Source organism: Hemitrygon akajei, chromosome 4, assembly GCF_048418815.1.
Source record: "Hemitrygon akajei chromosome 4, sHemAka1.3, whole genome shotgun sequence".
NCBI classification, from domain to species: Eukaryota; Metazoa; Chordata; class Chondrichthyes; order Myliobatiformes; family Dasyatidae; genus Hemitrygon; species Hemitrygon akajei.
The window spans coordinates 192,532,852-192,550,211 of NC_133127.1; the positions used below are offsets into that span (position 1 = coordinate 192,532,852).

Consider the following 17,360-nt stretch of genomic DNA (forward strand, 5'->3'; position numbering starts at 1 on the left):
CAGGTTCAAGAACATTTATCACCCCTCAACCATCAGACTCTTGAACCAGAGAGGACAACTTCACTTGCCTCACCACTGAACCATTCCCATAACCTGTGGACTTACTTTCAAGGCCTCTTCATCTCATATTCTTGATACTTATTGCTTATTTATAATTATTATTATTACTTCTTTTCTTTTTGTATTTGCACAGTTTGTCATCTTTTATACAATGATTGCTTCATCTTGTTTGGACAGTCTTTCCTTGATTCTATCGTGTTCCTGCATTGACTGTGAATGTCTGTAAGGGCTGTGTACTGTGATATATATGTACTTTGATAATAAATTTACTTTGAACTTTGAAGAAACTATCCCTTAAATAAAATGTTTTTCTATTTCTTATTAATTTTTCTTTAGTCTATAAGTGAATAAATCAGTGCAGGCACAAAGTCCACTTTCAAAGTGTTTCTACTGGTGAGATCTAAACTGTCTTGGATCCCAATCCCAATTACAGAAAAAAAGATTAGATATGATCCTTCAAGTGTTTACATACAGTTCTTATTTTATATATCTGTATATTCGGAGGCGTGTTGGTGCGTGGCCAAGTGGTTAAGGCATTTGTCCAGTGAAGTTTGTCTGAAGGTCACTAGTTCGAAACTTGGCTGAGGCTGCGTGTGTGTCCTTGAGCAAGGCACTTAAACCACACATTGCTCTGAGATGACACCGGCACTAAGCTGTATGGGTCCTAATGCCCTTCCCTTGGACAACATCAGTGGCGTGGAGAAGGGAGACTTGCAGCTTGGGCAACTGCCGGTCTTCCGCAAAAAAAAACCTTGCCCAGACTTGCGCCCTGGAAACTTTCCAAGGCGCAAATCCATGGTCTATCAAGACCAACAGAGGCCTACACACACATTTTGGGAGGCACTTTTATGTCAAAAACAATGCATTTCACTGAATGTTTTGATGTACCTGTGACAAATAAAACTAGTATTTTAATCTTGCACAGTTTGATTTTTAATCTTATAGTTTGCCAGTTTCTTGGTTTAATGAAAACAGGCAGTGCCAAAAGGACTGTGCAACAAAAATTATAACCATCTGTTGATAGCGAGTGAAAGTTCAACATGAAGTGTGTTGAGTGGTGTGCCAATTTTCTTCTGCTTATCAACTTAAAATTCTAGTCAATGCACAAAAGAAATTACACTAATAACGCCAACACATTAGAATTTCTGCATTTGCTGGAGGAGCAATTTTCCTGTCCCATACAGAAAATTTCCTGATTTCATCTTTGACAACTAGATCAGAAACATTTAATGTTGCTATTTGGTAACTTGTCAAAGTGACTGGAAAAATGATATACTGTAGCTTGATTCATACCAAATTATGCCTGAGATTATATGCTTTAAAAAAATCACCCCATCGTGAAAACCATCCTTCCTTGTTTGCTTCCTACATCTTTATGCATCTGGCACTCAGCTGCTTCAGACTTTTATCTGAACTGATTCCACAACCTATGGGCTCACTTTCAAGGATTCTACAATTCATGTTTTCATTATTTACTTATTTATTATAATTAGGTTTTTTTTTGCACATTGATTGTGTGTGTGTGTGTGTGTGTGTGTGTGTGTGTGTGTGTGTGTGTAGTTTTTCATTGATTCTGTTGTATTTACTTGTTCTGTGAATGCCCACAAGAAAAATGAATCTCAGGGTAGTAAATGGTGATAAATAAACATATGTTGATAATAAATTTACTTGGGATTTTCAACCAAGTATTCCCTCTTTTCATTGTGTGTGGTTCTAACACTGGTCCCTTTTTCCTACACTCATTGCTTCTCCTAAACCAGTTTGAAATAATGGCCTGTCCATTTCAAGTCCTGGTCAATGTGAATTAACATTTAGTTAATTGGATTATTAAAAAATATGGTAAACAATTTGTCCAATTTTACTCACCAAAGACCATTTTCCCCAAGAGAAGGTACATACAGACAGATACAGAAGTTTGGAGGCAGTAGGATAAACAAAAATTGGATTAATTGAAAGATACTGACCTATTTCATTTACCCTATTAACACAATAGGGTGTCAATAGGGTAAATGTAAGCAGGCTTTGTCCACTGAGGTTGGGTGAGACTACAACTAGAGGTTATGGGCAAAAGGTGAAATGGTTAAGGGGAGCATGACAGGGAACTTCTTCACTTAGAGGGTGGTGAGTGTGTGGAATGAGCTGCCAGTGGAAGTGGTGGATGTGGGTTTGACTTCAACATTTAAAAGAAATTTGGATAGGTATATGGTTGGGAGGGTTATGGAGTCCTATGGATTGGGCGCAGGTCGACTGGAGTAAGCAAATTAACAGTTTGGCATGGAGTAGATGGGCCGCATGACCAGATTCTTAGCTGTAGTGTTCTATGACTCTATGATGATGAAACAAACAAGTTGTTTGGGATTTTTTTTATCTTGGGATGGTGTAGAAATGTACTTTTGCATGGAATTTAAGGCTAACAATCATTGCTGAGATTAAAAATATTTTGAATCAGTGTGCCACCAGTAGATAAAGGGTTAAGAATTAAGTCTGATTATTGCTCATAAAGAATGCTCCTTTGGTAAAAATACGGAGGATGCAGTGCTGTGATTTCTCAGAACAGACAAGGGAGGTGAGTTGACAGTAACATCATAGACTATGGTGCCAAATCAATGAAATTAGAGTCATTTTTCAACAAATGCCAACTTAATCTTTTTTCCATTTACTTTCCATCCAACAGTTGTTCTCATGATAGCGGACCACAAGACCCTACGGAGGATAGTAAAAACCGTCTAGAGCAGGGGTTCTCAACCAGGGGTCCTCGGACCCCTCGGTTAATAGTACGGGTCCATGGCATAAAAAAGGTTAGGAACCCCTGGCCTAGAGGATCACCAGAATGTTCCTCCTCCCCTATTTATGACATTTTCTGGGAGCACTGCAGACGAAGGGTCCAAAGCATTGTTAAGGATCACGACCACCCATCCCGTAATCTCTTTGACCCACCACTGTCAGAAAGGAGGTACAGAAGCATCAGGACTAGGTCTGCCAGACTGGGTAACAGCTTCTTGCCTCAGGTTGTGAGACCATTGAATACCTTGCCACCAGTGAGGTCTCGTCAGTAGGACAGAGATCTGTTTACCAATGCTGCACTCTACATCCATTATGAATTGTATTAACTTATTTATGGTACTATTTTGTTTTATGTGCTGTGTGTGATACATATTTTGTGGGTGCATTGTGATCTGGAGGAATGTTGTTTGTTTGATTGTATATATGTAGTCAAATGACAATGAACTTAAACTAGATGAAAGCATTGGTACAAGCTGATATACAAGGTCTCAGCTTACCTTGAAGCATTTATTAATAATTTTAAGAATTTAGTGTTGCTGAAGATTTCACACCTGAATCCAATTCGATTACAGAGTGTAGGATGTATGGCTCCAAACTTCTTGGCAGATAACAAGTAAAGGAAATCCCTGGCTGGCTTTTTCTTAACAAAAGGGTTTTACATTTCATCAAAGCTTTATTAGGCACAATCCCTCAAAAAGAACCAAAAGGAAACATAAATGGGTTAGCACTAGATCAGCAAGAATTTTCTGAATCTCTGCTGCAGCTGCATTATAACCTGGCACTGGATCATCTTACAAAGTTTCTAAACTGCTCAAGTTGTGACCTTCTGGTGAGAAGCTACAAAAGTGACTGAAAGAGAGTACTTCTGGTTGGTCTGTGGTCCCTCTATAAAAGCCAGACAAATAAATAATGATCTCTTGAACTCTTAGCTTAAATTCCAGGACAGATTTTTCAAACTCGAGTTTCAGTAAACACTTGCCAGAGCTGAAGTACTCAGAAGCCAGCTCCGAGTCCAGAGCAGTGATGGCTGGGCTTTCCGGAGACTGCCTCTTCTCCTGTGTCATCTGAATTGGAACTGCCATCTGACTGAGGTCAATAGTTGGTTGTCGAGGTTTAGACTCCAGCTTTTCTTTTCCTAAAGCAAATAACAAAACAAGTGTCTAAAAATTCTGTCACCCAACACCATTGCTCATCAAGGCTAATTCAAACAAACAGCATGGAAGCAGCATGCTTAATCTCTTCAGTCGGAGTCACTTGGGTAACAGTCTCCAGCAGTAATTCTTGCCAATTCTTTAAACCTTACAAGATAACCTTAATCACCATAGACCAATGATTGGTAGGGATTACTAGACACTGTTAACCACCGATTCTTGCTGGACTGTACATGTATGAGGGTTCATATGTTCACAATGTTTTTCAAGCTGGAGATCTAACCTGGTCCCAACATATTGATGTAGTTATAAGGAATTGGCGGAGGTTATAGTAGACGCGTTGGTAATCATTTATCAAAACTCTCGAGACTCTGGGCAGGTCCTGGCGGATTGGAAGACAGCATATGTCACGCCACTTTTTAAAAAAGGATGTAGGCAAAAGACAGGGAACTATAGGCCAGTTAGCTTAACGTCTGTAGTCCGGAAAATGCTTAAAGCTGTCATTAAGGAAGAAATAGCGAAACATTTAGAAAGGAGTGGTTCCATTAGACAGACGCAGCATGGATTCAGAAAGGGCAGGTCCTGTTTGACAAACTTACTGGAGCTCTTTGAGGACATAATCAGTGCAGTGGATAGAGGGGAACAGGTGGATGTCGTGTACTTAGATTTCCAGAAGGCCTTCGATAAGGTGCCGCACAAGAAATTAAGATACAGATGCATGGAGTCCGAGGAAGTGTATTGGCATGGGTAGTGAATTGGTTAACCAATAGAAAGCAGAGAGTTGGTATAAATGGGTGTTCCTCCAGTTGGCAGTCAGTAGTGAGTGGGGTGCCACAAGGTTTGGTGCTGGGCCCACAGCTGGTCACCATTTATATTGATGATTTGGAAGAAGGGACTGAGTGTAGTGTAGCAAAATTTGCTGATGACTCTAAACTGAGTGGAAAAGCAAATTGTACAGAGGATGTGGAGAGTCTGTAGAGGGATATAGATAGGTTACGTGAGGGGGCCAAGGTCTGGCAGATGGAATGCAATGTTGGTAAATACGAGATCATCCACTTTCGAAGGAATAATAGAAGAGCAGATTATTATTTAAATGGTGAAAGATTGCAGCATGCTGTTGTGCAGGGGGACTTGGGAGTGCTTGTGCATGAACCGCAAGATGTTGGCTTGCAGGTACAACAGGTTATTAAGAAGGCAAATTGAATGCTGGCCTTCATTGCTAGAGGGATTGAATTTAAGAACAGGGAGGTCATGCTGAAACTACACAGAGTACTGGTGAGGCAGCACCTGGAGTACTGTGTGCAGTTCTGGTCTCCATACTTGAGGAAGGATATACTGGCTTTGGAGGCAGTGCAGAGAAGGTTCACCAGGTTGATTCCAGGGATAAAAGGATTAACCTATGAGGAAAGATTGAGTCGCCTGGGACTATACTCTCTGGAATTCAGAAGAATGAGAGGGGATCTTATAGAAACATACAACATTTTGAAAGGGATAGATAAGATAGAAGTAGGAAAGTTGTTTCCATTGATAGGTGAGACTAGAACTAGGGGACATCGTCTCAAGATTCAGGGGAGAAGCTTTAGGATGGAGATGAAGAGAAACTGTTTTTCGCAGAGAGTGGTGAATCTGTGGAATTCTCTGCCCAGGGAAGCAGTTGAGGCTTCTTCACTAAATACATTTAAGAAACAGCTAGATAGGTTTTTACATAGTAAGGGAATTAAGGATTATGGGGAAAAGGCAGGTAGATGGAGCTGAGTTTACGGACAGATCAGCCAAGATCTTACTGAATGGTGAGGCAGGCTCGATGGACTGGACAGCCTACTCCTGCTCCTATTTCTAATGTTCTTATGTTCTAAAAAAGGCAAGGCAGGAGCTATACTTAACTAGGAGTTTGAAGAGATTTGGCATGTCAACAAATACACTCAAAAACTTCTATAGTTGTACCGTAGAGAGCATTCTGACAGGCTGCATCACTGTCTGGTATGGAGAAACTACCGTACAGAACCAAAAGAAGCAGCAGAAGGTTGTAAATCTAGTCAGCTCCATCTTGGGTACTAGCCTACAAAGTACCCAAGATACCTTTAGGGAGCGGTATCTCAGAAAGGCAGCGTCCGTTATTAAAGACCTCCAGCACCCAGAGCATGCCCTTTTCTTACTGTTACCATCAGGTAGGAGGTACAGAAGCCTGAAGGCTCACACTCAGTGATTCAGGAACAGCTTTTTCCCCCTCCGCCAACCGATTCCTAAATGAACATTAAATCTTTGGACACTACCTCACTTTATTTTAAAATATACATTATTTCTGTTTTTGCACGTTTTTTAAAAATCTATCCAATATCTGCAATTGATTTACTTGTTTATTTATTATTATTTTTCTCTGCTAGATTATGCATTGCATTGAACTGCTGCTGCTAAGTTAACAAATTTCACGTCACATGCCGGTGATAATAAACCTGATTTCTGATTCTGAAGTGTAAGAGTGATCAATAGGACCAAGCGGCAGCAATGTGCATTATATTACATGTACACTGGACAGCTCAGAATAACACACACAAAATGGTGGATGAACTCAGCATATTAGGGACATTTATAGAGAGGGACATAAACAGTCAACTTTGCTGGCCCAAACTCGTCTGGGAAAAAAGGGTGAGAAGGTGGGGTAAGGGAAAAGAGGACAAGCTGGCAGGTGATAGGTGAGACCAATTGAGGGGAAAGGAAAGTGGATGGATGGGGAGGGGGATGAAGTAAAAAGTTGAAAAGTGAAAGGTGGAAGAGGTAAAGGGCTGAAGAGAAGGAATCCGATAGGAGAGACAATGAACCATAGAAAAAAGGGAAGGAGGTGGGGCACCAGAGGGAGGTGATGGGCAGGTGAGAGGGGAACCAGAATAAGGAATGGAAAAGGAGAGGGGGGCAGAAATTACTAGAAATTAGAGAAATTGATGTTTGTACATTCAGATTTGAGGCTACCCAAATGGAATATGAGGTGTTGCTCCTCCAACCCCAGTGTGGCCTCATCGTGGCAGTAGAGGAAGCCATGGTCAGACGTGTCAGAATGGGCATGGAAAGTTGCATCAAAAAGGGCAGCCACTGGGAAATCCTGCCTTTTTTGGTGGGTGGAATGAAGGTGCAGCTCAGGGTAATGTGTAAATGTTATGGAAGGAACATACAAGCCATTGAAATTTTAGAGCAGAGATTTGGCACAAAGACACCAAGTACAGGAAACTACAAACAACTGAGATAACATCTAAATGAGTAGATCATTCAGTCCCTCAAAAATGCTTTAACATTTATTAAGATCATGTCAAATCCGACGATCATTTCATTTTCCATTCATTGTCAGAAACCTTTTACCATGGTTTCTCATCAAGACCATCTAAATCTGCTTTAAAATATTCAAAGACACTGTTTGAACCATTCCTCAAGGATAAGAGTTCCAACAACTGAGAACTTTGGAAGTAACTCTACCTGGTCCCCTCATTTCCTAGCAATGTCTCTTGTCACTGGAACATCATTCACTGAATCAGAGAAAGTTAATTGAAGATATGATAAAAGGCTTCACATTAGAATTATTTAAGGTGAATTGTGAGAATATTTATTGTTTACTCTGTCAAAGGAATATGTGACAAGCTTTAATTTTCATGCATCAGCATTTGTATTTGCCAACTATTTTTCCCTGCAATCTATTCTGCCCAACCCCCACCCCCACCCCACCACTCACTTACATACTAATATACAGTAGCCAGCTGACCTACCAAACAGCACATCTTTGGGATGTGGAAAGAAATCAGAACATCTGGAAGAATCCCATGTAGTCAAAGGGAGACATGCAAATTCCAGAGGCCAGGATCGAATCCTGGTCACTGGAGTCGTGAGACAAGAGTTCTGCTAGCTTTGCCCTAGTGCCACACATTTTTCATTAAAAATGAGTCAGAAATGCCCATTTCCCACACCTCCCCCATAAGGTTAGCCACAGCCTAGTTCACCTCCCCAGCTCTAGCCATTACTATTTTGCTACCTTCTCCTATTATTGCTTAATGGTCTACCAATGTTCCTAGTTTATATGATGTTCAAGCAAAACAATATTTGGAATGAAGAAATCCTGGTGTTTCACACTGAAGAGAGACGTATTTTTTTAGTTTACAATTATACCTAACTGCAGTTAACTGTCAATATAGTGACATTTATGGGTAACTCCGTCCAGACGTAGAGAAATAATCAATTTCTCTAAGGAAACCAGGAAACCAAGGAAACCAGTGGAAAAGATCTGATACCAAGGTACAGCATGCTACACCTTCAGAATGGAACTGGAAGAATACCAAGAAAATATTGCTCAACCTGCAATTTTAGTTGTGAATTTACACAGGAATGGGCAAAGGACGGAAGTAACAAGATACTCCAATCCACAGATTTAGATTTTTTTGTCAAGTGTCAAATAGGGGTGAAAAGATAAATATAAGTTCAACTGCTAAGTCCCTCATGATCAGAGAAGTATGGACCAGCACAGCACTTTAAGATACAACCCATGATTTTAAAATTAGATGACAAAAACAAATGGGAAGTTTCAATAATGGAGAGTGGTGATAATGGAGACCTGGGAACTATGGATTGTTGAGTAATATAGAGTCAAGCTGGACAGGATAACTACTGCAGCAGTCCAAGATCAACAGTAGGAAGTCTGAAGTAGTTTGTCACAGTGATAGAATGATGCTATGTACTTCATTCTCCAGGTGCAGAAGCTAAAACCTGGACTGTTGCAGGGAGAGTCAGGTCTCTGTAAACCTGCCAGCAGTCTTCAATCATTGTGCCAATTCCTTCAGCTTTACAGATCAATAGAAACAACAGTAAAAATACTTAATATCAAGGTGCAAACCTGTCTGTTGGAGCTCTAGCAGTGCTTTAATTGTGGAAGTGGCTGACTGCGATTCCCCAGAGACATCCTGGTAAATGATGGTGGGGCTGGTGTCCATGGCAACTTCATGTTCTGTCCAGTCCTGATTTCTTGATGAAATGACATGAACCACTTGCTGAGAGTCTGTAAAGAAACTCAAAGTTTATTAAAGTGGCAGAAACTCAATTTAAATTTTTGCTTTGCGAGGCAATCAACAATCCATGTGATTAATTCTACTGCTGATCGTCAAATGTTTTCTCCCTCATTTCAAACTTTTAAAGCCCACTTGATAACAGGTGCACACTTCGCTCATATAGACCAGAAGATTGCAAGCTATGGTTAGTTAACTGATCTCATGAGGTATGTTCAGCACTCTACAGCTGTAGTGAATTCATAATTCCCCTCCGTTGATACAGGATGGAAAGTGTCAGTGAGTGGATGCTGACCCAACGGGATGATTAAACATTGCCCAAATCGCTCACCATTTTAGTGCAACAAGAGATTGTTTGAGGCACCTAGCACTTTTGTTAGCAATACTCTTTCCATGAATCAACACTCTTAAGTGAATTAAAAATCTCTGTATTTGCCTACGGTGTTGTAGTAACTTAGCAAAGTTGCTAGACTTGCACAGAGCTGTCCAATAAATTGATCCAGAGAGACAAGGTGGAACTGCAGTAATCTCAATGGTAGTATCCATCATTAAGAACCCCCCTATCACCCAAAGAACTACCATCATGGAGAAGCTTGAAGACACACACTCAACATTTTAGGAACAGCTTCTTCCCCTCCACCATTAGATTTCTGAACGGACAATGAACCAACCCATGAACACTACCTCACTGTTTTTTGCACTACTTATTTAATTTAAATATATATTTTCTATTGTAATTTATATTTTTTATGTATTGCGCTGTACTATTGGCACAAAACCACAAATTTCAGGGCATATGTCAGTGATATTAAACCTAATTCTGATTGAGGTAACATGCAGTAAAAAGCAGATTCTAAGAAGAGTATACAAGAGACTGAAGATGCTGGAAATCTCCAGCAACTCACAAAACACTGGAGGAACTCAGTAGGTCAGGCATCATCTATAGAGGGAGATCAAAATTCAATGATGACTGTTGATTTAAATGGACATTTCCCTCTATAGATGCTGCCTGACCCACTGAGGTCCTCCAGTGGTTCGTGTATTGGCTCAAGGACAACATTTTAATCTACACCAACTGCATCAAACAAGACAGGTGAAACATCAAAATTACCAATTGCTAATTTTACAGTATAACTTTCACAAAAGAAAATATACCATTCTAAGTCTCCAGACCAACCAACATAATTGTCATCTAACAGTTTTCCCTCCTCCACCACTCCAAAAAAGTTCCAGTAAGACAGTCAGTTCAGGGATTAATCTTGCCAATAAATGTCAACATCCCACAAAGCAAAATGGGACAATAATGAATCATTACACAGAAACTGGAGGATGCCAACTCATCCCTTCTGTGCATCCACCATTCAGCCTGACTCCACTTAACACAATTAAAAAATGGTCCCTCATTTTACTCCCAAAGGGCCCCACTCCAGTTTAAAGATCACAAATACATTTTCCTGCCAAAAAAAGCTCCTTAATATTTCAAGCAATTATAGCACTTTAAACACACCAGATAGATTGATTCTATCTTTCAACTTGAAGACTACAAATGGCAAATTTGTGGAATGTGCCCCTAAATATCCTTTGAATGCTGGTGCAATATATTGATGAATACATATTATATCTGATTCCAGAGCAACGCATCTTTACTCGTGCAAATTGCTAAAGTGATGCAGAAGTCCACATGGAGTCTTTCAAAGGCTTTCCGCAATTGAACTAAACACAAGAGATTCGGCAGATGCCAGAAATCTAGAGCAGCATATGCAAAATGCTGGAGGAACTCCTGATGAAGGGTCTCGGCCCGAAACATCGAGTATTTATTCCTTTCCATAGATGCTGCCTGACCTGCTGAGTTCCCCCATAACTGAACTACCTTGCATTCTGGTCTCATGGTGATAGATGAGGATAAAAATTGTCCTTTCCGTACACTAGGTACAGCCGCACCTTATTCCTGCTTCCAAATATCAACTTCAATGAAACTAAATTTTGAAACAGATTTGATACCCCCTGATATAATGTTGTATGTTAACCATAAATGATTAAGTATTTTCACCCCCTTGTGTTTACCTGGTTTCAGATTACTCTTTGACATCTAAAAAGGTTAACGTAGTTTCTATGCTCTCCTATAAGGTTCAAGGATCAACTTTATTCTGAGCAGAAGTCTTAGGCATTTGTGTGTATATATATATAGCAGGTGTACCCAAGACTTTTACACAGTACTTTAGTAATTTTATGTATTGCACTGTACTCCTGCCGAAAAAAGAATCATGACAGATGTGAGTGATGATAAACCTGATTCTGTTATGGGTCTCTATTGTGTATTAGTGTGGGAAGCAGCAGGGAGAGGGGAATCACAGATGGGGAAGGGGAGTGCGGAGGGAGCGGGAAGCACTAGAGAGATATTCTGTAATAATCAATAAACCAATTGCTTGAAATCAAATTACCTTGCCTGGTGTCTTAGAGCTGGATGGCTTGGCACCCATGCCAACACCCCCCCACCACTAGCACTCCTTCTCTGCCACCTACCCACACCCCTCCTGCAGTGCTGCACCCTCGTCATTCCCAATATCCTTAGCTCCCATCAGATTTACAAATTTACTCTCCACTCCACGTTGACAATACAGTACTCTGTAAAAGTCCAAGGCACCCAAACAATATACATGTGCCTAAGAATTTTGCACAGTACTGTAATTGTATTAGGAATTTGCTGAGGTATATTGACACGACATGCAACAATAAAGCATTCTCACTCAAAGAATAAACAATTATATAAATATAAAGATAGAGTTTAAAGTACAGATTATGGAATAAAATGTGCATAAATACCAGCATTTATTTACAATTTAACCAGTATTATAAAAAATTGTTTAGTGTTTACAATGCAGTGACTAGAGCAATGGATAGAGGAGGGTTGGGTGGGGGGTGGGGAAAGAGGCTAACTAGAATGGTTATAAGATAGTTAATATATCAACATTAAAGCTACAATTTAGGGAACTATCAAAGCACTTTGTTCCAGTATCCACCATTTTCTATTGTTTCCAAAATAGGCTTAATTTTGTTTCCTGCTCAAATATGCAGCATTTATTTTAACACAGATTAACTGTCTGGTACAATTAATCCAGGTTTTACTGCAGAAAGGACCTGAAAGGCATTTGTATTTGTACATGTAAACAGTGACCAATACTTACACAGCAAGGGGACAAAAACAGCAAATAAAGATAGTTTTATTTGTCACATGTACATCAAAACATACAGTGAAATGCATCATTTGCACCAAATCAAATCAGTGAAGATTGCACTGGGCAGGTTGCACCTCTGCCGCCAACATAACGTGCTCACAACTCATTAACCCTAACTGTACGCCTTTTGAATGTAGGAGGAAAACAAAAACCTGGTGAGACCCATACGGTCACAGGGAGGATTTACAAACTCTTTACAGATAGTGGTGAGAATTGAACCCCGATTGGTAATTGCTCGCACAACGATTAGGTAATGGGCTTTAGGGATGCTGGTTGAGGAAGACACATTGTTCCTTTGCAAAGTATAATGGAATCATTTACTTATACCTGAAACATCACATCACTCTCAATACTGGATTGGCCCATCCACATTGATTATATGCTCAGCTCACACTGACAGGGGCTGAACCCATAAACCTTGTATGGGCATTAAAAATGCTGCCCACATTCCACATGAAAGGTTAATACAAATTCTGACAAGGTTGGGAGAATGATGACTGAAGGTATTTTCAATGAGAAATCCATTGCAATGGAACCCTTTTATACCGAGCATCTCCAGAGATGCTGCTCGTTAGCCCCCTACTAACAGCCACCACACTCAGTGATGAGAAAATCACCTTTCTCAGACTCTGCATGCCTAGGGTCAATGACTTTATTCCCGCCAAACCCATGAGGTTGGGATGTCTTGCCCACCTAAACCCCAGTCTGTGTGAATACAGTGTAATTTACTACTCCCACGCAATCACCCATCGGCAAGAAATAACAGAGCATATACAGCGTTCAGTTATAAAGAAAGTACATTTATAAATGTTAACTTAACCGAAGAGTTACTAAAGGAAAAAAAAACAAAAGGGACAATCATAATTAAACAGTCAAATGTGCATAGGTTAAAGCTTAAATCTTCCAAAAGCCATTGTGTCCAATGTACTCATGGCGCCAACTCCTATTCACCGATCCCCGGTAGAAATCCCGCTCTTGGAGACATTCCCACCGGATCAAGTCCTACAGCCGGTTCTCTCGAGCTTCTTCTCTCTCTATCTCCCATTGAAAAAGACCTCGACCCACTCAGTATCCGTCATAAAAATCTCTCCCCCAGCATTCTCTAGAACCTTCTCCCAGTTCCACCTTCCTGATTGGATGACACAACATTCCTAAGCATCCTTCATCTTTAACAGTAACCCAAACACTACCAACAGAACACACTGCTTCTACAGAAGACAATTACATGAAATACCCTACAACATTAGCAGTAAAATCTTTACCAGGGCATTACAACAAAATAAAGAAACTACTGTTTTTCACTTTGCAGCAACCCTGACTAGTTGTTGTAGCCACCCACCAAAACACAATCCCAAATTTCAAATATCCACCATACAACCTCACCACTACCCTGCATCTCTCAAACCTGCCTTTCATTCAGATATTTAGGTTGTGGAAGCTTTAGAGAGTGCTGTGTTTTACCAGAATGCTGTCTGGATTAGGCAGCATGTCTTATGAGGATACATTGAACGAGCTAGAGCTTCTCTCTTTGGAGAGATTAGAAGGATGAGAGGTAATTTGATAGATGAGTATGTGATGATAAGCGGCATAAATAGCAAGAGATCTTCTCCCCAAGGAAGCCAGAGATTTTTTACCACAGGTCAAAATTATAAGATGTTTGCAGGATAGTATGGCGGGGTGGGGGGGTCAATGTCAGAGGGTTTTTTTTATTATAAAGAGAGTGTAATATTATACAGATTGTTACCAGACGTGGTGGTAGAGACAGGTACATTAGGAACATTGAAAAGACTCTTAGATCCCTACATGAATGAGAGAAAAAGTGGAGAGCTATGTGGGAGGGAAGAATTAGATTGATCTTAGGTTGAAGGGTTGGCCCATCATGGGCTGTATTGTTCTATCTTTCATATCGTTTACAATTACAGTTGAAGATAAATAGGAAACATTCAGCTTTGCTTTGGAGCTTGGTTTCTGTTGCAGCAGTATATCCTGCAATTAAATCTATTCAGACTTGGTTCTGGAGGTAAATTGGGGCTGGAACAGAACCAAAGCATTAAAAAGACTGAGTTATCAAGCACCCACTATCCGTCAATTCCAACTAAATAAGTTGGAGTATATAAAAACCTAGTAACTTACATGTAGGTGGGCATGATAATAATATCCATATTGTTACCAGCGAACACTGAGAATTATGTGAAACACAGTCCAAGGGCACACATTGGTTTCACTCCAAGAGGTGTTAGACAGCCTGCCTCAGTAATCTCACATTATTACACTCTAGAACAGGAGTTCCCAACCTGGGGTTCACAGACCTCTCAGTTAATGTTAAAGCTCCATGGCATGAAAAAACAATTGGAAACTCCGGCTCTAGATCAAGATGTGGCCTCCATGGTCTTTAGTGTTTATCAAAGATTGAAGACATCTTGCAGGTGTTACGAATGTGGAGCAACTCTGAGGGGCCGAAGGGTGCAAAGTTGCCCCCCCCCCCTTTTGAGAATCGCAAGATCGCTATTATTTCGGGTCTGAGACCCAGGAAATGAGGGAGATACACAGCATGTCAGGAAATGAGAGAGAGAGAGAGACGCAGAATACACAACCAGGTGGAATGTCTCCTGACATAAGCGGAACGGAACCACTGATTACTGCTATTGTCTCTTGGAGAAGGAATTGTGTATTGAGTACTGTACTATTCATTGAAACCCCTCAGGGGACAACCAGAGTGGTCTGGTTGAGGGATTGCATCATCCCAACCTGATTGACATCTGAGACCCCGTGAGTGAGGATAAAAGTCGGGTCTGGGGAACCCCTTAGACACACCAGGAGAAACGCTAGAAATCCAGTGACAGTGTTTTATAGCGAAGCTGGTGAGAGCTCGTGTGTGTCCTCCCTTGCCTGGGTGGCGGGCTCATCACGGAAGAACGGTTTAGCTAAAGGAGAGGTCACACTTGAACGGCCACAACGAGACACCGACGGATCGAAATCATAAAGGAAGGTTGGCAAAACACTTAGCGGTAACTGTTCCCATTCTCCTATCTCTCTCTCTCCAACAATTGCAACACAGCGACAAACAAACGACGGCAGCCTGTACGAACTGAAATGAACTTTAGATTTCCATCGGACAATTCATTATCCCCTAGACAACGATAGAGCTTATTTCTTATTGATTATTATTATACCCGCACTTTTAGGTTTAGTATTGATGACGTATATTATCTGTATATTTGCATTGATATTATTTTTGTGTATTTTTACTAATAAATACTGTTAAAAATAGTATCACCAGACTCCAACGGACGTCTCTATCTTTGCTGGTAAGTAACCCAGTTACGGGGTTCGTAACACAGGTAACTCAATGTGACCAATCCTTTAAATATACAAAACACACTATTTGAAGATGACATTCTGCACAGTCAAATAACATATAACCAGGTTATATAACAGAACTACCAGACTTAAAAACAATTACTTTCCCCAAGCAGCAAGGTTGATCCATCAACTAACCCACCCATTCACACCCTCCACCACCACTTCATCCTTTCCTGTCAGTCACCTTATGTACAGACACTCCTTTACCTAGCGTCACTTTATGGACATACAATCAATCTATGCAGAAGAAACTGGCTTATGTATCTATCTTATGCATTTATATTTATTGTGTTTTTTTATGGTGCATTGGATCCAGAGTAACAATCATTTTGTTCCCCTTGACATGTGTACTGGAAATGAAACTTGGAAAACTGGCGAGACCTATGACAGGGGGGCTGTGTGGCCTCAGCTGTTGCATGGACTGGACCCTCAAGACACGGGGTCACCTGTTGCAACCCGTAGTGTGACGTGGAAGGTGTCCATGGTGGGTTGGAGGCTGGCCCCTCTCATCAATGCTGCTCTCCAATGTTTATTTGGTGGAAGACAAGCTGGATTGTGTTAATCTGTGGCTGCACTAGCGTGTGATGATCAGACTGCTGACAACATCCCATGCATCATCAATCTACAGAGCATGACAATCAGAGACTTGGGCTATATTATTATTTTTTCTTTGTGACTGTATGTTTACTGCTATCTTAATTATGTGTGCTATATGTGCCTTGTGCAGTGTGTTTTACACCTTGGCCCCAGAGGAATACTGCTTTGTTTAAGCTGTATTCATGGGTATTCATATATGGGTAAATAGCAATTAAACTTGAACTTGAAACTTCACATCTGAAGAATCAGATTAAAACTGACTGTCCGCATCAAGTAGATGAAGTATGCAAAAGAATTACTTTTCTGTTCACCTTGAAAGATGTGCTGATTTCTATTCCCATCATAACCCATCCTATTGGAATAGTCTTACAGATTCAACAAGTGTACATGTACAAAATCGTATCATCTCCAGCATGACTGGAAAGTTAAGAGTGTCAGTTTAAACAGAATAACTTAGTTGGAAAAGGGAGTATGGAACAAAAACATGAAAAACAAGGCAATGTACAAAAACATTCAGTGAAAGTCTAATGACTTGAATAAAAAGAATCTATTCTGTATGAGCTGAAATGAATTATACTGTATAAACAAAAAGGATAAAAACAAAAACAGGAAGACAACCATATTACATGTTGTGAATCACATCCCATGTAGACTTACAAGGGGTGGGCAGATTTAAAAAGAATAAAAGGGACGGCACAATATCTGGACTTACTCAAATAATTATTTCGGGTTTTCTGTACCTCGATGTACGATCGGCTTTTGCCTAGTGCGACAATTAAGACAAAACAACAAGCAGGGGTTAAGGAAGACAAAGTTTTGCATTCAAAACTGCCTCAACAAAGCAAATTCCGCATTTTTTGAGGCACTCTATCTCCCTTTTCTTCAAAGGGGGCTCTTAAATTCCCCATTTATCAGTATTGAATACCATTCAATATCATTAAACAGAAGCGTGCTGCAGACTCCAGAGTCAGCGGAGCCAAAATTGAAGCTAGATTCATGTTAACTTTTCTACAAGAACACATTAAAATTTTAAACCATTGTCTTGCAACATTCTGAAATTAGAGGGCAAATTTTGCCATTCTCTTCTGCTATCAACTACCAGGAGGTTTGAAGTAACATTTCTAATTGCC

The 17,360-nt window shown here is 40.3% G+C and overlaps 1 protein-coding gene across 1 annotated transcript in view; it reads right to left on the reverse strand.

The window, feature by feature from the left end:
• emsy (EMSY transcriptional repressor, BRCA2 interacting) overlaps positions 1–17,360 on the reverse strand; it is a 104,028-nt gene that overhangs the window by 25,236 nt on the left and 61,432 nt on the right. The window contains exons 15-17 of the mRNA XM_073044286.1: positions 16,943–16,993; positions 8,866–9,027; positions 3,824–3,979 (exon numbers count right to left, since the gene is read on the reverse strand). Of these exons, the coding sequence (XP_072900387.1) occupies positions 3,824–3,979; positions 8,866–9,027; positions 16,943–16,993 (369 nt within the window). The remainder of the gene's footprint in view (positions 1–3,823; positions 3,980–8,865; positions 9,028–16,942; positions 16,994–17,360) is intronic.